General features: G+C 33.8%; 1 protein-coding gene across 1 annotated transcript in view; it reads right to left on the bottom strand.

The window, feature by feature from the left end:
• Positions 1–20958, bottom strand: part of LOC117123239 (sushi, von Willebrand factor type A, EGF and pentraxin domain-containing protein 1-like) — a gene marked incomplete in the record, with an annotated part of 54326 nt that overhangs the window by 25852 nt on the left and 7516 nt on the right. The window contains 17 exon segments of the mRNA XM_033269085.1: positions 645–827; positions 1746–1913; positions 2013–2017; positions 2804–3107; positions 3470–3597; positions 3935–4097; positions 4576–4821; positions 5766–5906; positions 6434–6584; positions 6811–6928; positions 7465–7605; positions 10735–10888; positions 11452–11721; positions 11983–12096; positions 12406–12547; positions 13220–13349; positions 17563–17700. Of these exon segments, the coding sequence (XP_033124976.1) occupies positions 645–827; positions 1746–1913; positions 2013–2017; positions 2804–3107; positions 3470–3597; positions 3935–4097; positions 4576–4821; positions 5766–5906; positions 6434–6584; positions 6811–6928; positions 7465–7605; positions 10735–10888; positions 11452–11721; positions 11983–12096; positions 12406–12547; positions 13220–13349; positions 17563–17700 (2696 nt within the window).

Below are 20958 nucleotides of genomic sequence, written 5' to 3'. Positions count from 1 at the left end.
TGGTAAAACATACTGTAAAATTCTAATTTAAAATAAAGCTTTTTAACAGTTAAGCTTAGATTTAAGAATGTACTTTAAAATATTTAAAATAATGTGTTTTTTTCTTTTTTTGTGTATGAATAAAAAAAAGCATAGAGAAAATTTGAGCAGGGACTTAAAGAGCGAAGTGGATGACGGTGATGATTATGATGATGAGTGTGATGGTGTTAGCGTGTAAGGTTGATGATGGTGGTGGTGTGTAGTGGTGGTAATAACGAAATAATGAGTTGACAGAAAGAACGTTATTATTATTCTTTTTTCAAATTATAATCATATATAACTTTAAAATATACTTTGTTGGTATATATTGCAGCCTTTACATTGTCTTTCGTAAATATAATTGAGGCCCATCTGAAGAGCAACATTCACATATGTAATAAACTAATTCCTGTGTGATTAACATTACTCACCTAAAATTAAAAAAATAAAATAAAAAATACACATCTTATGTAAACAAAAGGAAAATTAGGCAGGAGACAGTACACGGCACACCGAGATGGACGATTAAATTTTTTTTTAAAGACAATAGATTCACGTCACACAAGCAAAATGTAGTAGTGGTCGTTTATTAAAATAGCTATTCAAATAGACGGAGAATAACTTACTTTGACAGGAAAGTGGTTCTCCTGACCAAGTGCCATCTTCCATGCATGTTCTGCTCTCATTGCCACCGTTAGGTAAATTTCCAGTCGAACAGTGAAAAGCACAAGTGGTGTTGAAATTATACGGTTGGATGCATTCGTCCACAAAGACATTTGGGTTTAAGAGATGTTCCTTGCATGTGATAACTATAAGGCATTAATACAAGATATATGTATCATTTTTTAAAATTATTTATTCATTTCTAAAATAATGAAATTATTTTTTACTGTTTTTATTAGGCCTAAAATATATTTCAATGACAAGAAACAAAAAAATAATAATGATAAAATAACAATGACAATTATAATGATGTTGAAAATAGTAAATGATAATGATGATGCCACCGAAGTTGGAACATTTGCATACAATAATTTCTTTTAATAACCACTGTTCCGAAACAGTCAGGGGCTCAAAACTTTAAAATTATCATTCTGATATAATCAAATAGTAAATAAGCTCGAATGGCACATGAATACCAGATTTATATAGCAAGTAACTAAATGTATTCATTCACAAAAGTCAAAACTAATCTTTTCTACTATCACTAAAAGTTTTACAAATCAGATATTTTTCCCAAGGTATTTTACACTGAGCTCCGACTGCGGGCATGAAGTTGGTACGAATAATTCATAAAAGAATTTATAGACAACCACTATTTTTTCAGATATATCCGCTAATACTTTACTCAGGACTTCGTTTTGCCTGGAAGTTTAATACTTGTTCCATTCGGGAAGTAACATAAAGAAATTATTTTAAAAAAAACTCTCAAATATTAGTGTTCTACGATATCAGAGTCTACGATCATAGTCATCGTCGTTATCATCATAATTATCATCACCATCATCATCACCAATATCATCATCATGGAAAAACAGTACTTTAGAAGCCTTTCACACCTTCAAAAAACACCTTTCCACTCCGTAAACCACATGTTAAGGTTAAGTTTGCGTAGAGCACCTCATGTGTGTATGTCTGTCTTATGACTGCATAGTCACATGTAGGACAGCGACACATTTGTATATGCAATAATTAGCACATGTATATATTTTTATTAAATTACATACTTTTGCAAAGTAGATCTGTGCTATTATCCCATTCTCCATTAGACTGACATTTCACCTCTGGAACCTGAAGCTCATAGCCAACGTCACAGGAAACCGAGCAAGTGTCTTGAGGGAAACGCTCGCAGTCGATGATACTACCACCCACAAAATATTCCGGACACTGGACAGCTAGTGTGAAACACAGAATATTTTTATCTGAGCAAACTGGGAATACAATTCAATTTTAGCCCGTACAGTATTCTTATTAGATTTTAGTGAAAACTTCACTGTCACTAGAATTAGGATAGATATCTTGCAAGTTCACAAAATACAAGTGATCAGATTACCATCGTTACATTTGGTCTTTAATGATTTTACATTTCTCATGTGAATTATGATGGGAATTTAGATGCATTTTATTATATATACATAGTTTGGTCACTTGCGATATTAGTGCTATATCAAAATCGTGACGCAAGACACATTAAAAGAACTACAATAAAGAGATGTAGCATCCGCGAATAATGTTATTTTTCTTAAAATAAATCGTTTTGGTTTTTGTCTCATTAAATTAAACTTCCCATATGGATGCCCATTGTGAAATTTAACATTAAACATTCATTAAACATGTCTACTGCCTTTTTGCCTCTGCAAAGTGGAGTGATATCTTCCATATTGACAGCATTTGGTTACCCAGTTCAACCGAACGACATTCCATTTATTCACCAATCAAACTTCTTGTCCTCTCTTAACAATTTTAAGTCCCAAGGGGGTCTATTCTAGGTCGCTGGGGCCCCTTAAGGGGTTTTAATAGGTTTCTGAAAAACGCATAATAATTTTTTATGGCTGTAACTTTCTGCAAATGTTGGGTTTGATTGTTGGGTAAAATATTTTGGGCTTCCGAAAAATAGCAAAATTGTTTGACTTGTTTACCTAGGTCAAAGGTCATGTGCCCCAAAATTGCAATTTAGGGACCCAAAAAGGTTACTTTTTCCCATAAACCCCATGTAAACGACACAAAAAAAATTCCTATAATAATAATAATAATAATTGTCGACTTATATAGCTGTCTCTTATACGCATCTAGATGTGTATAAGAGGCAGGTCTTGTGATACTGTTGCTGTAGAGAGCAATATCATTGATTTTAGTAAAACCTTTGAATCCGAAAGCTGTCCCGTTGGTGTTTATGTCTGTCTTTCCAATTTTCATCAAGGTGCCTGACGCCCAGTTAGTCCAGTACACATTATTCTCATCTGAAGTCAATCCGAAAAGGTGGTTTCCATGGGAGTCGCCCATATCAATCAAACTCTGGCGATCTTCACCGTTGAAGTTCACACTCTCTATGATTGATAGTTTTCCATCACACCAATACACTCTTTTTGCTGGTAGAAAAAAACATTGAATATTAGCAAATTTATTAATAAAAAATAAATAAATATTATGTTGACATGGATAATGGCTGTGCTTCCCTTCACCTCTTAAATAAAATGGCTTTTAAAATAGAAATAAAAATGTATTTTTCTCTACTGCAGTTGATTACAAAAAAAAAACCAAGGAGCAGATAATGTACTTTCTGCTATTGGCACTGCCTTCACAAAAACATGATGAAAATTGTCACATAATATGCACTTTATATACATTATAGCATAAAATACATAAACTAAAGAGTTGTTTAAATTAATAATAAAATAGGAATGTGAAAATATACTGTTATTAAGATGTAACAAGGATGTAAAAAACCTACAGTGGAAATCTATTTCAAGTCCATTAGGCCATTTCAAACCAGTTTTCACTAGTACCATCCGATTACTTCCGTCCATATTGGCTTTTTCTATTTTTGGCTCACTTCCCCAGTCAGTCCAATATATTACCCTAATGAAAATATTTAAAATAAATATACCACACTATAATGTATAGTAGTGTACTACAACATACTAATATTATACAATGACAACCAGATTGTACTAGCTGTAGCAAGATATATACTAAGCTCCAATAGGGAAAGAGTAAACAGAACTCCAACTACAACCGATACTGGAATGTGTATTTTGTAATACGAATGAATAAGCACATGCATTACTTTCTTTTTAGAAAGGTGTGTTACACAAGAGAGTATTTAATCACATGCAGAGTTTTTTTTCTTGAGAGAGGTTTGAAGTTAGACGTGTTACGAGCTAGGGTAAGAAAAATTAAGCAAATTCGGTCGTACCCATTAACAGAATCGACAGCAATTGCTCTTGGTTTGTCAAGATCTTTATCGATTATACTCTTACGATCCACACCATTGAGCTTGGAAACTTCAATGGTCTTCTTCGTTGCATCGGTCCAAAATATAAGTCTAGCAATACTGTCGACCGCAATTCCGTCCGCACCTAAGAAGGTTAACGATACATTGTTTTAAAGAAATTTCTCCTGCATGTCTATGAGTCTGTCGGATACTAAAATAAAATTAACAGTTGGTGACAATTGATGTTACACAATATGTATTCGGATACAACACTGATAGTCACCGCATACTTATAGGGATCTTGAAGTGATAACCCTTCATCATTTAAGCATTTAATCATATGTATTTATATATAATATTATCATGAGCCAATTTTATAACTATCACTTGGTCATCACCTAAAAATAACAGTAGTTAGCTTAAAAGTAAAACAAATAATTATAAATTAAGTATAATCAGATGAAACTGTGCTTCAGCTATAGCTATTGTGGCAGAATGGCAGGGAGCATATATTTGTTTTGATAAAATTGCAATTTACCAGTCGAATCTGAGAAAATTTTTCTGTATGTCTCTGCCAAATAGAAATGAAACTGTCTACATATATGTTTCAAAAGCAAACATACTTTCCACTCCACTTCTTGCAACAACTTCTTGAAAAGAACCATCAAGCTTCCCTCGGTTGATGGTCCCAAATTCAACATCTGTCCAGTACACCATCTTATCAACTGGGTCGTAATCAAGTCCGACGGGTTTTGACATTTTTCCCAATGGAACAGCTGAAAATCCATCAGCAGAGCCACTAAGACTTACTTGAAAAATCCCATGTAGGTAGAAGTCGGCCAAAAGAATAAAATCATCATCTATAACATCTAATGAAAAATAATTTTAAAAAAAGTTAAATTTCTTGATTAGAATAATTACTTGAAATAGTGAATGGTAAAATGTTAAAACAACCTTCTAAAAATCCACTAATTAATACTAAACAGCATATTACTGTTGTTTAATCTTAATCAAAATATTATATATATGGTAATGTAAAAATAAGTGTAATTTTCCGAAAACATAAATAATAAATTGTGTGTGCGTTGAACTGTCAAGTTCATTATTAACATTTGGTACCCAGTTCCATTTTATCTGCAGCTCTCTTTATGTTATGTTTCAGCTGAACACAATGTGCACGCTGCAAAAATGCATTATATTCTACGGGGAGAGTACGGAACTGTCATTCGGTGAACTACCAATAACAATAATTATAATAATAATTGTCGACTTATATAGTGCATATTGTAGACCTGTATGCACTTTACTTTATTACCCCTGGTCACTGGATCAAGCACATGGAACACAACACTCATGCCCCATAATGTTGCAACTGTAATCAGCGCATGGTTGTGTTTGAACCTACCAGGTACTCACTTGTACTCCTGGGTGGAAAGAGACAACCAAAGTGCCTTGCCCAAGGACACAAGCGACTTGCACAGCGAGAGTTTCAAACCCCCGACCTCAAGGTTGGGAGTTCAAGCCACAATCGATGCGCCAAAATCAATATTTTGTGGGTTGTTCTTGGTTTCCATACCAAATAAATCCAATCTTATACAATGTATCAAAGGTTTTATCGTATACTGAATGTCCACAAAACCAACAAGATACCAATGGGTTTATGCTTTAAGATTATATAATTATTTTCAAATGAGAAACTCAAAATAACAGACACAGCCCTACGTCATGTGTAGTTTGGCTGCATGAGTACCTAAGAGGTCACAATCAAGTAGAATTTTCAAAGCAGCAAACACCATTCAAGTCTATTCTATACCTGTGACACACGTCTTGCCATCAATATGGAGATGATATCCAGTGCTGCAGTGACATTGGTACCCTTGGTCACCAAGGGATAGTAGACATAGATGTTCACAACCACCATTTTCATTCGAACAACTCTCAGTATTAGAAGAATCTGAAACAATTGAGAGTTACAAATAATAGCAACATTAATATTAATACATAATATTAGCCTAGGCCTATAATTCTACCATTAATTTTTCAACCACCATACTTTCCAAGCATTTTGGTTGATAAAATATTGAGTAGGCCTCAAGGAAAAAATCCATGGTAATATAATAAAAAGCTGGAAAATCGTTCTTGGTTTTAAAATACATTTTTGTCACAGAAAATACGGCTCTAGGTTTGTTAGAGGTGGGTATGTCGGGCTTAATTGGTCAACAGTCATTTTTAATAAAGTGAATTAAAATAGATAAGTAGATATGTTTATTGTTGTCATTGTTAATATTTAATTATAAACCGTAAATTGTGTCAATTTTATTAATGTAATTATAGATTTCATCATTTATTATTATTAAAAAATTACTTGTCATTTTTAGAGCACCTTTTTATTAGGGAATCTCCAGCAATATTTATGAAAATCAGTCTTTTTTTTTGTAAAATTTGTTTTATCTAAAAGTACTTTATAATCATTATACAAACCTATAATTTCACTAGGTTGACGTGACAATGAGAATGTCTTTATTCCATAAGCTATCCCATCATGCAATAAATTCTTTTGTTCACGTCCACTTTCAAATTCAATTGCATGGACACCGGTGTTCTCATTCCACTCAGTCCAAAGTAAGTAATCCTGGATTCATTACAAAAATGGATAATATTCATATATAAGATAAAATTTAATTTACTAAATCATATCTTGTGTAAATTCGTTTTTAAAATGTTTTATATGTCCAGTGGCTTATCTAGAAGTCTAGATGTGTATAAGAGACAGGTATATGTCTATTTAAATTGTTTTAAAGCAGACATTGTCTTACCTTCAAATTTGAAAGTTATATACATAGAATTTCTATTATTACCTGGTAGATATCCATGTCAAAAAAATGTGCTGATGGCTTTGCAAAGATCAGTTTGCGATTACTTCCATCATATTCAACACTTTCAATTTTACCACTACTACGATCAGCAAAAAACAGCCTGAAATATTTAACAAAATCCACTTAAGTATTTATTTGAAACTATAATAATGATAAATAATAGTGATACTTCATTTGCTTGAAGTGTTTCTATCATTTTGTGTTCAGGTTTATGGGTAAACATTTTTCAATACACTATTTTTTTATGTTCAAGTTGATAATGTTTATGTTACTTCAAAATAAGGTAGTTAATTTCAAAAATTATTTTTATGGATTTTTTTTATATTTTTCATGATAATACATATTAAATCACATGAGCCATATTTTTTCAAAAGTTATTTAGAATTTAAACATCACATTTTCACATGTAAGTGAATTTCACATGTTTTATTTTAGATCATCTTTAATAATGGTCTATACCAGGAAGTAATTATACAGAGTTCTCTCATTTGTTCAGTAGCCATACTGTACAAAACCAAAAGTATATCATTATATCATGAGACCAAAATCGGAGGCAATACTACACATAGCAACACACTGACATTTTAAACTGAAAGTGAATAGGCCTACTATTATAACAACTGAATATTTGTTTACCTTTTGTTTGTGTATTCGATGGTAAGGCCGTTAGGTGATATCAGTCTGTCAGTTACAATAAGTTGTCGATTGCTTCCATCCAGGTTCGCACGTTCAATTTGTGCTGGTACTCCAAATTCAGTCCAGAACATAATCTTGACACTTAAAAAAAAAATTTTAATTATTTAATTGTGGAATCCACACGCAGAAACTAAACCGGCTTGAAGCACTTGGAATTTTAGAAGTTAAACAAGCCTCTGAAGAGTATGTAGAGAGTAGTTGGAATGTTCTTCATAAAAGATGGAAGATGCACAATAACCTTTAATTTTATCCTTTTATTAAATTGTGTAAGAGATAGCCAGAGACTTAACACAATACAAAGATGAAAAGAGGAAGAAATTGTATCTCAAACCCAAAATGTCATCAATTTTAAAATATAATGTAATGTATTCTTATTTAATGTGATGCAAAGACACTTTCTTTCTTGTTTTGGGGTAGGGTCTATACCAGTTTGTGGTTCCCAGTGCCAGCTCCCGCCGATGGCACTGTCCCAAAAAAAGGTGTAAAATAATAAAATAATATTATGTTATATTATAAACACTTGGCATCTGATTCTGGATGGTGTCATCTTTGAAATCACCTTGTAAACGTGGAACACTGGGGCAGATACAGGATTTGGCGGTAGGGGGTGCGTGGGGGTCCACCGCACTGTCCCCACCATGGCTGGGGCTGAGGGCAGAACATTTTGAAAATAGGGAGCTCTCAGGCGCAGATCCGGAATTTTAGCTCAGTTTCCATAGAATCGCTCGAACTATCGGCGAAAGTTGCCAACAATTGTCAGGAAGGTTAAATCCAGTGTTTCACAGACAAATCGGGATGCCTTCGCGATTGCGCAAGGCAGTATCAATGCACCCTGATTCGTCTACAATGCAATCGGCAAAGTTGAACCAGGTTCAACCTTCCCGACAACTGTCGGCAACTGTCGCCAATAGGGTGAGCGATTTTATGGAATCCGAGCTTTACCATGACTATCGCATATGGGGGTCTCTGAGTTGTTCTGTCGCTGGAAGACTTTTAGACGTGGGACATCACATTTTCAATGCACAATCGTACAACAGAATTATGTACAATTTATAAGATCAGTACATTCTCTACTGTCATGAAAATATCATATATCTAAAAAAATTACGTTATATGCATGCACGTTTGATATATGTTTCATGTTGTTTGTTAAATGGTCTTTAATGATATAACATTCTAATATGACCCAACATAAGGAAGAAAACATTGTCATCTTCAAAGTTCAGACCCATATACATTTATATTTCCTTAGGCCTAAATCATAAGGAAGTCCGCTCTACATCCAATTTTAGAAAATTATTACGTTATATCCATCTAACGACATGGGAATTTTGTTTTGTTGTTTGTTGTCTTCTTTAAAAATATCAGTCTAATACGACTACAACATGAGAAAGTCCATTCTTAAAATGTTTAATAATAGTACAGAGAATTATGATTGTTTATCAAAATCATTATACACATGTTAGATCCAATTTTTTTTTTTTAATGCTTTCAGCGCACGCGCTGACGTGGAAAGACTAACCTAATAATCTTGTTAATATTGGTTCTAAAATTCATCTTTTTCTTACAAGAAAATAATAATGCAATTTTATTGTACCGCCACCAGCTGGGAAAGAAATTAAATATGCATAAATGTCTTCTGTGATTGGTTGATTGCAAACATTTTAATGCTTATTAGAGGTAATGCTTTGGTGGGTGGACGGATATATGCGTAACTCTCATAATATTTTCATATTTCGAAAAATTGTTTGGAGTATATGATCACGTCCCATGATAGATTACACCCACAGAGTGCCCCTTAGCCAAAATCACAAAAATGGATATATTGTGTTTTTCCGAATCATGACTGAGTGGATTATGTATCTGTTTAAAATGTAAAAATTTAAGATTTTATTTTTAAATGACATAAAATCACAAATTTATATTCAGCACATTCTCGACTGACTTGGAAATGTGGACCTTATCAAATTTGGTTGGGTGTGTTATTCACACTCAACACCCCACACCTACTGGATATACGGGCGTGGAAACTTTACATTTTACTTGCCAATTAATACAGCATTATACACTTATTAGATATCTTCTCCATTTCTCAGTATATTTTTAAAATTCTTTTTCCACTTCCAACGCTGTTTGATTTGAAATTTACATACGATTTATGTTCTTGATCTTCTACAGATTCTGTGTTAATTTTCAGTCTCTCGGTGCTCGGTGGTCATTTTTGACTTTCTTTCTAGATGTACTGTATCTAATTGTTCGTAATTTTTAAGATCTTAAGATCTACAATTAGGTTACCAACTCCATTATAGACCTGTTTTCTTTTTTTTTTTCCTTTTTTTATAGCATTCATTAAAATAATGAAATAACAATTTATTAATTCAAAAGTAATAATTAAAATTATAGGTTGTCGCTTTAGTGTAATTTGGGAATATCAAAATATAATAAAATTATATATGCCTTTCAATAAGGTTATTAGAATCAACGCAAATGTATATCCTCCCTGTGATTGATTTTTGATTAACCATACATTGTGACATAAATCATATAAATAATAAAGGAACTCAATAGTGTATGTTATCACGCAGCCATTTTTAATTACAGTACCTCTTTGATTAATACTTAGACAGTGAAAAAAGTTTATTTTGTCTATATTTTTGGTCTAGGTAGGTGGCATTTCTGACAGAAAAACTTGGAATTCGCCAGACCATCAGGCACTCCTATTACGTTATATTGGAGAATGGTGCGAAGGTCTGGATCCGCGCCTGCCTCTGGTGACCGAAAATTGCACTCTCATACTTTACAATACAATACAACAATTATTTTTCTGATTACAATTTAGAGGGGTGTGCGATCGCACCGTCTGCATCCGCCCCAGGAACATATCTATAGGTATAAGCAGACAATAATGAAGGTATCGTTGGTATCAATGTCAACAACTTGATACGTGGCTGACATGATCTTGTAACAATAAAGTAATACTTAAAACTAAATTTAGGGATAAATATTTATACCTTCTTCAGCCTAACAAACGAGTACGATTAGTAGGTTATGGTACTATATTATAGCTGAAAGAAAGCTGGCCAACTAAAATCGACAACTAAGGAATTGAAAACATTTAATCGACATCTCTTTCAACAGAGGGAAAGAGTATCTGGTGAGTGTATAGTAGAAACATTAAATAGTATAGTTTTTCGTCATGTGAAAACAAACCTTTGCCTAGGGTCAATAGCAATGCTTCTTGGAGATGTTATATCTGTGTCCAGAAGAATTTTGCGCTGGGTGCCCTCGTAACGAGAAACAATGATACAGTTCATATCATAGTCCGTCATGTAGAGATTTTTACTGATCCAATCTACTGCAATACCTGTAAGGTTAAACGATAAGTTCAAAGGGCAATGAGATCTGTTTTCAGTATAATAGTTTCATAATTGAAATTAAAATTTATGACTATCAGCAATGATAATAAATAGCAGAAGATAGAGCAGCTTCCCAATATAGTAGAACATCCGTTGGAAATGCATTGTGGGTACACCGAGAGCAATTTTAACCCGTCCTTACTGTGGTGCTATATATTAATAATAAAGGCACCGCTCAGGTTCGTTTTTTAGTTTCTCCACTTAATCAAATGGTCAAATTTTAATTCAAATACGCGGAACAGCTCATTCTTCTGCTATTTAAGTTCTTTGCCATCAGTTATACATGGCCATTACATTCAGTCTTAGTGCTTTAACTAAAGCAGAATGGAAAATTTGATGGACAACTGCTAAACAGCAACTGACACAAGTATACTGAATCAGAATCTAATTAAGTTTTCGTGGACTGATTGCTTAATTATGCAAGAAAAATTCTACTTTTTTTAAATAAAACTATATGCCCCACTACTAACTGATAAAGGGTGAGGTGTAGATCACAATTAGTAACACTGACCTTCTATACTGCCAACACCACCCATGATGATATTGATGTTGGACCCGTGTGTCAGACGAACTGACATCACCTTTCTCGTATCTGCATCCGAATAAAACAGAAGCTTCTCCGCAGAGTCTACTTGAAGGGCCACTACGTGTGTGAGGTTCTGAAGAAAGCACGGGACTGTGAAATGGGACGGCAGTGTCATATCTGGGAAGTTCCCAGGAATACCACACACACTGTGACTCTGGGAATATATAATCTGTGGTGAACTGATACCAACTTCTCCTATTTGCAAGAGAAAACAATATTGAGGGCGTTTAATTTTTAGATGTTTAATATAAGAACCAATGACCTAACTTTTTAGTGAATAATAACCTGTATCCAGTATCTCTTAAAGTAAAGGCGTTCAGGTTGATTTATTTCTTGTATTGTATTATATTGTATACCAATTTAATGTGTTAAGAGCAAAAGTCATTAAAAACAGGCCACTTAATCTGTGCATATTATATAACAATGTTTTGTAATAAAACATATTCTTTAACTTACGTCTCTTGCACTGCGAGTCAATGAGGTCATAGCCGTCCTTACATATGCATTTATACCTGTCTGGTCCAGGGTCAGAAACACATATCTGGCTGCAAGGATTACTAGTGCATGGGGCTAAAGAATGGATGAAGAGGACTTTCATTCAAAGTTTATGGTGGAAGTGCATAAAAAATTGCATTGTTATAACTGGTAAACCACTGTGTATACAATCTTAGTGGTTTTTGTGACCTGATTTTATTACATCAATGTATGCATTAGTACGCATCATTGACCGTCTCTCTGGTTTTTTTTAACAAGTCTCATGTGTATGAATTTACTGAACACTCAAAACAAACTGTTTTCTCTCAAAATTGATTACAGTATTCTGTTTTCATTATTTAAACATAATATTTGTAAAGCTAATCATATGGTATAGATACATACATTTTCCACTTGGTTGGTTTTGATCCCCAAAAACGGTGATTCCATATGGACGTGAACCTAGATTCAAGGCAAAGTAATGAGATTCCTCTTTGATCTTCACGCATCGCAGATAATTTCGCCAATCAGTTACAAACAAATAGTTCTGTGAAAATGGACAGTTTATAAAGATACAAAATCTCGAATAATTTTAATCTTCTATTCTTCCTCTGTATTTTGCACATTATGTATATTGGTGGTTTATAAATTTAAAACCATTAAAACTTAAACCTTAACTTAATATAGCACCCACAGAGTAGTGTATGAAGTGTTGATTTCAAATCAAGAGTTTTAAGTTAGATTGTCGATTATCATATTGTACAAAATGCAGAGTACAAAGTACTTGCTGTAAAAGGGTATTTTTCTTTTGATGTTGAGAGACTTATATTACCTAAATCTTTTAGTCCTCAACGTACTGCCCAGTATATTTTTCGATTGCCACTGCGTGGTGAACTAGTGAATGAAATGCTCAACCGTGTAGATTATGGTGCTTCCATTTAATGGAACATAAAATGATGTATAATTCAACCAATCAAATGGCGAGAATCTATAATATAATTATCAAACCACAATAATTTGCAGTAGTACAGCTGGGTCCCACCAAAAGTGAGTTACAGTAGCACAAAACAGTTTAAGGGCTGCAGGTATCATAAACAAATGATAAGGCTAATGTGTTTTGTACGTCAAGCAAGTTTTCTTGTTTCTATTATTTAATTCTGTTCATGTAGATGAAAAATAATTCATTATGTTTTTTATTTAAAAAAAGTGTGATACATACTTTAAAAACAGTTAAATCGAAGAAGTGAGCTGTACTGGACGGTAGTTGTAGAATTGTCGTTAAGTTACCACCATCCAGATCTGTACCTTTTATGGTACTATACTGAACGTTGACATCAGTCCAGTACAGCCTAAGAAAAGAAAAGAAGGTTTTTAGGATATATGCCCATCTGAGGTAAGCTTTGGTGGTATTGACAAACTGCGAGTCAGCAAAGCATGCGATTCAATGCAAGACTTCTACCCTCGTGACCACGTCACCGCAATTCATGCAAGGCAGGACGAAGTTAAACTGCAATACATTATATAACAAGTGCGAAGCACTTAAAACACAACTCCGTAAAAATGACAATGATGTTAATATAAATTTAGTTTAACAAAAGTTGCTCTAATTGAAGTTGTTTGAAAAAAGAGGTCTCTGGTGGGAATCGATCCCGCAATCTCCGCTATCTCGGTGAGTGTCACCATGGAGGAAGATTCCTCCGTCACCATTTAGATCACAGAGGCAGTACGATATTCGGATCTAAAACCACTGTCTAGCTCCCTCCTTCACAACTTGAGGGCTGACACATAGTGGAGCAATGTTTAAGCATGGAGGTATAAATATATTTAATACATTCATGATGGTTCATTAAGCTACGTAATACGGTAGCTTATGGTAATATATAGAGAGGTTTTGCACGCGAACCAATCATATACCTGTACGCATACGTTTAACTGCTATCCGTAACGGCTCGTAGGGCCTGCCTTACTTAGAGGCCTAGGCCCCCTGGCAGGCCTACGCCTACACAAAATCCCAATACAAAGCACCGACGTTTTGATATCCCAAAATTAGACACATCCTATCGTAATTTGCTGTCTTCAAATGTCCCAAGAATGGCACGTACGTATTCAAAGGTACATTCATTTTTTACACTTATGTAATGTGAAAAAATAAACGAAGATCCTACTAGAAATTGATTTCCCTACGCGTTTTTCACTACGTCCCGACTTACGTACGTGTAGTGAGTGAGATATGCGTGTCGTCCACACACGTACGTTTAGCGAACAGCAGCCGGCGTATGACGTCAAAATGATATGACGTATCCGTCATACTAACCGTACGCGTTGGCGTGCGAAACCTCCCTATTAGCTGGAAGCATGGAAATAATAATTCAAATTAACTTGCTCCTAGCACTGGGAACACAAATAATGTATATATTAGGCCTATATGAAAAAAAGTCTCGCTATAATATTGATGAGCGTAAAAGTAACCGTTTAGACCATAGAGGCCCATAAGATATTATAGATCTAAGACCACTCTCTCCCGCTATACTTGAGGGCTCTCACATAGTAGTACATTTCTTTTTTAAAGCTAGATCCGAATGTTATCGCACGGGCCTATGTGTCTTAAATATATCACCATTTATTATGTATCACCATCCTACAATACATGACTAGAATGATTTGCTGAATGACAAAACAAATACCACCAGAGTAAGCATTGAATAGGCCTATATATCGTAATGCTGTACAAAACCTGTACTCGCGCCACGTGTCTGGCCCAGTGTATAATTGTTGTATTGTGTATTTGTTTATTGAAGTGAACTTTATAAAAGTCTACAGGTTAAGAAAAAAAATCCTCAAGTCGTGCTGTTGGTATTCCATTGACGAAGAAAATGTATCTTAACAATGAATGGCACATTGTTCCGTATACGGAAAAGCAATTGGTGAAAAGTAATATCTAATGTGGTTTCCTTTATCTCTGATCACTTGGGAACTATCGATTTCCGTATCGACTGTTCCGTTTAATACAATTTCTTACAGTAGAATGTCAAGTGCTTTAAAATTGTAAACTTGAATGCTTTGTCACGCAGAGTTTAATGATTTTAATAATAATACTAGACCACTGTATTAATTATTTATGTTTATTTAATAGATCTAATTTGTTTAAATACACAACAAGTTTTGCTGAACTATGCATAAACTTGCCAATATTTAAGGTATCTGGCAGAAGGTCAGCTAGGGTATTAAAAAATTGTATTATACAAATCACTATATAGGCCTATATATATATATATATGTATATATATATATATATATATATATGTATATTAAAAAATAACAGAAGAGGAATCTGACAAGATTTACAATTTACAAGTATTATTACATTGATATGTCATGCGTTGATAGCCTTTTATGCCTGTAAATTATATTAACAATTATTGCTTGTGGACGTTTTCAATTACTGTATTATTCAAAATAACAACACACAAAGTAAACAAATTAAAATTTCATAGCTCAGCTTTATACTGTAGCTTAAAATAAACAGTTATTCTTACAAAGTTATATTCTACTATAGCTTTAAACTCAAATTAGCCGATTTTAATGTAAATTTGAAATGCGCCCTCAATAAGCACAACGAAATGTTAGCGTAAATTGGTGTAAATAAATAAAGGTGTTTAAACAGCTGAATATCCACAACCTCTCCTATATTAACACTTCAAATGCTACACAGATAAATCATATTTGCTGTTACAGACATTCGCTACAATACTTCTTTATTGTCCCCCGCAAATTTCAAAATAAAAAATAATTTTGAAATCAACTTTCAAATTTTGCAGTATACACACTATTAACGTGAGCATTGACATTTTTGAATTAAAAAATGTGTACCATGATTTTTGGACCTGAATAATGGTAATAATCAGTGACTGGAATTATTTCTATTATTTTTCGCTGTAAAATTAAGGGTAAACATTTAGAACGCTAATTTCTATGTTTAAATTGATAGTTTTTATGTTACTTCAAAATGAGCAAGTTAATTTTTAAAATGATTTTCACGATTTTATTAGTATTTTGCATGGGAAAATTATGTTTTAACTGACTAGCAACAGGATTTTTGCAAAATGTAAAACAGTATTTTATAATTATCTGTCCATTAATTCACAAGGAAGCTTCATCATCATTCCAATAATTAAGAGACAAAAGCTTAAAATATTAGGCAAAAATAATCTTATTTAAAAATGTTAGAGTTCTACACAAACATTTAAAAAATGCCTTATCAACAAGTAGGCCTAAAGCATTACCTCCTTACAGGAGCCACAATCGCTTGGGAGGCTTAATACTAAAATATTTATCAATTATTAATCTAACCTCTTCCGATATAGGAAGTTGCAGCCCACTGGTTTTGCTACCGTATCATGTTTAGTGATTAACTTTGGTGGTCAGGTCCTAATTTTCGCCATTTTTCACATGATACCGGTTTTTTTCAAATAGGCCTATAGACAATTTCACTTATATTTAAATTGTCTATGGTTATTCTGCAATTATTAGTTGTGGATGATTCCACCAAATACCTCTAGAATTATTGAGAAGAACTTGGATAAACTATGTGGGAAACAGTGAATAAGAACTTGTTAAATATGTTAACACGAGCTGAGTCTCCCACGAGCAAGGATTCACAGGATGCAAGTTGGTCTAATCCTTGACACAACGAGAAAAAAAGTTAAATGTACGACTTCAATTTAAAGAGGCATATCTTGTCAGAGTGTTGAATGAGGATTTTGATAGTGGGAATTAATAGAAAATGAATTGTTCAGATTTTTCTCAATACATATTTGTTATTTATTACTTGTTGCTTTAATAGCGTCTTTCCTTGCAGTAATGAAGCGCAATTTTCCACTCTCCATAAGTAGAAACGTTCCCACTAGCAGAGATTGCATAGAAACCAAACCCAAACAAAGTGTGCAAACTTAGGTAATGCAATGAAGCAGAAACTCCGAGCAAAAGGATGTAATAGTAAAATAAAACAACAAATAGAGATGTTGATATTTCTGATAATGTATTATTGTGATTTACAGTATTGTATTGATGTTATAAACGATGATAATCATATTAAATGATGACAATCGATGCTTGAAAAGGTAGTGAGGTTATAATGATTAAAAGAAGATGATAATAGAGGCCTTAATGATATAAAAATATCGTTAATTATTGCGAACGGTGATCTTGTTGCGAATGGGAACAAAACAAAATAAAATAAATTTAAATTTATCATAATTTATCTTAAAGAAGTTTCGGGTCATCCATTGGCGAATTTCAGTACATATGGCATATTGATTTGAGTCACGAGGTGAAAATTAACGTTTCCGTGAGATGTTCTAATTTATGAGTGAGATTTTTGAATATATACGTCATTTTCAGTCCCATTGTTACTATACGCCCCTGGCTTCATGGAGACTTTCAATTCCAGGTGATGCATTTTATTAAATGAGTGAACAACACTTATTTTGGTTGAAAGTGATATAGTCCCATAGTATAACACTCAGATATTTGGCATTTAAACTGTTTCATTCAAAACCTTACCTGTCGGTGGCAAAATCTATCGTCAAGCCATTTGGAAAGAACAAATCCTCGTCCACCAAAACGGTTCGATTTTCACCAGCAAGAGTTGACCTTTCAAGCTTTTGGTTCCCTGTGTCCCAATCCGTCCAAAACAAGTAACTGTTGGAAAAAAATAAATTCTTTTTTTTTTTTTTTTTTGGTACAAAGGAAACGTACCTTACATCTTTCCTTACAATAAGCCTAGAAAGTAGCGAATTACAGTTGCACGATATCTATTCACAGTCGCCGTTTCACAAGGTTGCCCCTGAAAAAAACTATCTTTTCTCTGCCACAAAAACTCTCCGAATTTACAATAACATAATAAGCATCGCCCCTCGTATAACACCAATGGAATTAATGATTGTTATTTTGGTACTTGTATTTAAAAAAAATGTAGGCCAGTAACAACATGGTATTATGTTGGACTACATAAAATAACTACTTGGCATATCAAATGATTGTGTTGGCCTGCGATCAGGTACGACATTCTAATATTAAAGAGTTGTAAGAGGAAATATTTATAGTGGAAATTGGCTTGTTTTCTCTCTATGATAGTTCGGCTGCGCTATTGTCGGCGACGAGCACGGCTCAATAGGCATTTTGTAGGTGCTTTGATGATGATGATGATGATGATGATGATGATGCTCTTGCTAAGATTAAGAATGATAGTGTAAAATCATCCAGAAACTTAATGAAATATTATCAAATATTTGGTTTTAGTTTTCTTTAATTAAGTTCAAATGATTCGTTTGATGATTATCAATAAATGTTACCGGTATTATTACAATGCTTTGGTAATTGGAACCATTTCAAGGCCTGTTACTTTCCTATTCATCCCAAATCCTTTCATTTTTCTTTCCCTTTTGCTTCTTGTCTTTCTTCCTTTCCCCTTCAAATGTTCCTGATCTGTATTTTTCTTGTCCTTTCTTATGCTTCCTTATCTTATCTTTCACATTCATTTCTTAGATTCCTTACCTTTCCTTTCATTTTCTTTCTTATAATTCGAATCTGTTTTTCATATTTCATTCTTATATTTCTTATCATTTCTTTTCTTTTCCTTTCTATTGTTTTCATGTCTATCTTTCCTTTCTTTTCTTTTCTCAGGTTTCCTTATAACATCATGTGATTTTTTTTTTAGCAAGTCAATAATCCGATCAATCCTGGGACTGTGGATGTTGGCATGATTTTAGCTGCGGAGTGGAATCACATTCTCCTTAGGTCAATATCAAAATTAGGATATTTCTCTTGGAGAGATGAGACCTCCCTGGACAGAGAGTATATTTCCCGACTTTCATCTTCTTATTGCGTCCTACTCTTTTCCGACAATTTGCACCTTTAACACATTCTCATCCGAGTTTTCAAGAAAACCTGGAATGATCATGCCAGTCCTGATACATTCGGCCGATGGCCAACAAGCTCCACTATCACCACCACTAATTTCATCTGCTATTCTGCTGCAATATAAATACTCACAACATTCTTGTCATGACGAGCCATGCTCTCTGGACGACTATCTTTTCCGCCGCACCAACCTTCGTAATTTGCAGTTTCCCGATGTCCTCATATAATCGTTTTTCATTCAAAAGGTGCCTCTTGAATTTAATAAGTTCTCATAAGAACCCCTTAATTTTCATCTATTTTCATAAGCGCCCCCTTCATTTCCACTCTGCTTTCATAAGTTTCTCGTTTTAATAAACGCCCCGTTTGAATAATCGCCCCTCAATAAGTGCAAAAAATATTTTAAGCGCCCGGGTTCTTATTCGCGAGTACGGTATGTGTATCCGAACCACACGATCACGCGCGGGCAGGTCGAGCAAAACCATACTGTGGCTATAAAAAAAAATATGTCTAAACAAGCGCCCTCAATGTAATAAAATCGAAATAAACTTCGAGAAAAAAAAAAAAGAGAAAAATATTTTGTTTATGGTTGGTCTAACCGTGACGGAGCCGAAAATGTCTAGCTAGGCCTATGTAGCGGTTTTAAAGCGATGGCTAGACCTAAGCCTGTTTTTATTTATTTCCAGTATACAAATATACCGTAAGGTAATGAATACGATTTTTGATTCAAGCAATTACGTACAGTAGTAAGGAATAGGTTAGGCCGAGGTGATCTGGTCGTGGCTCGACAGCTCAGCGCGAGAGATCCGATGCAGGCCCGTATCCAGGGGGGGGGGGGGTTTATGGTTCGGGCGAACCCCCTTTTCTAGCGAACCCCCTGTTTTTTAGCGAACCCCCCCTCAAATTTTTGAATGAATCCCACTTGGACGGAATGTCTGTTTTTAACTTACCCAGCATGAAATCAACATTTAGCACCTAATTCATTATTTGGTCACACGTTTTTAAATTCTAGACTGCGATACAAGCCTTCATTCATAGAATATCTCAGCTTCAGAAGTTCGGAGATTTAAATTGAACGCAACTCCGGCACACCATGAATTTACGATGGCTCACATATAAGGATGGCAAACATAGATAAAAAAAAAAAACCGGCTCCCGTCTCAACTTTGATTGGCCTTTGCCTGAATGTTTGTAAGAAATGTACCAACCGGTAACGAAACCGGACGTGCGTCAAAACGAGTGTTAATTTTTAGTGATAAAGAATTACGAAACGTCGTAGAATAACTGACATTTTTCGTCCACTGTTGCAAAGAAGAAAACGACAGATAGCCCTTTAAGATGGGTTATTTTCACAAAAACGTGATGCAATAATGAAAAAATGATTATTATTGTTCATTTTCAATTTTTTCCTATTCTTATTTCTTCCTCTGCTTCTTCCATATTTTCGTTTAAATTTAATTTGTTATACTAAATACATATTTACGCATAATATTTCTATGTATATATATAAATTTATATCATTTTAATACAGATTTACATATTTTCTGTAATCTAGAAATAGGTTTATGTATACTTTGTGTCTGTATTTAACATGTTTCAATCTTTTTGCTTTATTTAAATATCAATTATTATCATAAATTTTAATGACTACATTATTTCATATAGTATTTTAAATAAATTTGTAAACAATTTTAAATATTTAAATATAAACTATGAAAGTAAATACACGTAGATTAGATCAATAAAAATGGACATATTAGGCCTAGTAATCTTTATCTATTCATTAACACAAATAACGTTTTCAATATTCTAATCAATTTTTATATAGCCGGAGTTAGTTTCGACCTAGACAAACCTTTGCTAAAAAGGTACACTTTCTCCATGAAAAGGCTTCTTCTATGAATGGAATGACCTGTTCGAAGCACGAACTCCTGTAGACCAAACCAAATACCGTTACGATGTTTAGTTGTACGGGAAATCCACTCACGATGCAGTACCGTTACGATTTTTTAATCGTATACGGGAAATCCACACACATCT

The sequence above is a fragment of the Anneissia japonica genome, unplaced genomic scaffold, assembly GCF_011630105.1.
Source record: "Anneissia japonica isolate Jap-2015-1 unplaced genomic scaffold, ASM1163010v1 scaffold639_len268944_cov154, whole genome shotgun sequence".
In the NCBI taxonomy this organism is placed as follows: Eukaryota; Metazoa; Echinodermata; class Crinoidea; order Comatulida; family Comatulidae; genus Anneissia; species Anneissia japonica.
This window is presented reverse-complemented; position numbering and strand designations above follow the sequence as displayed.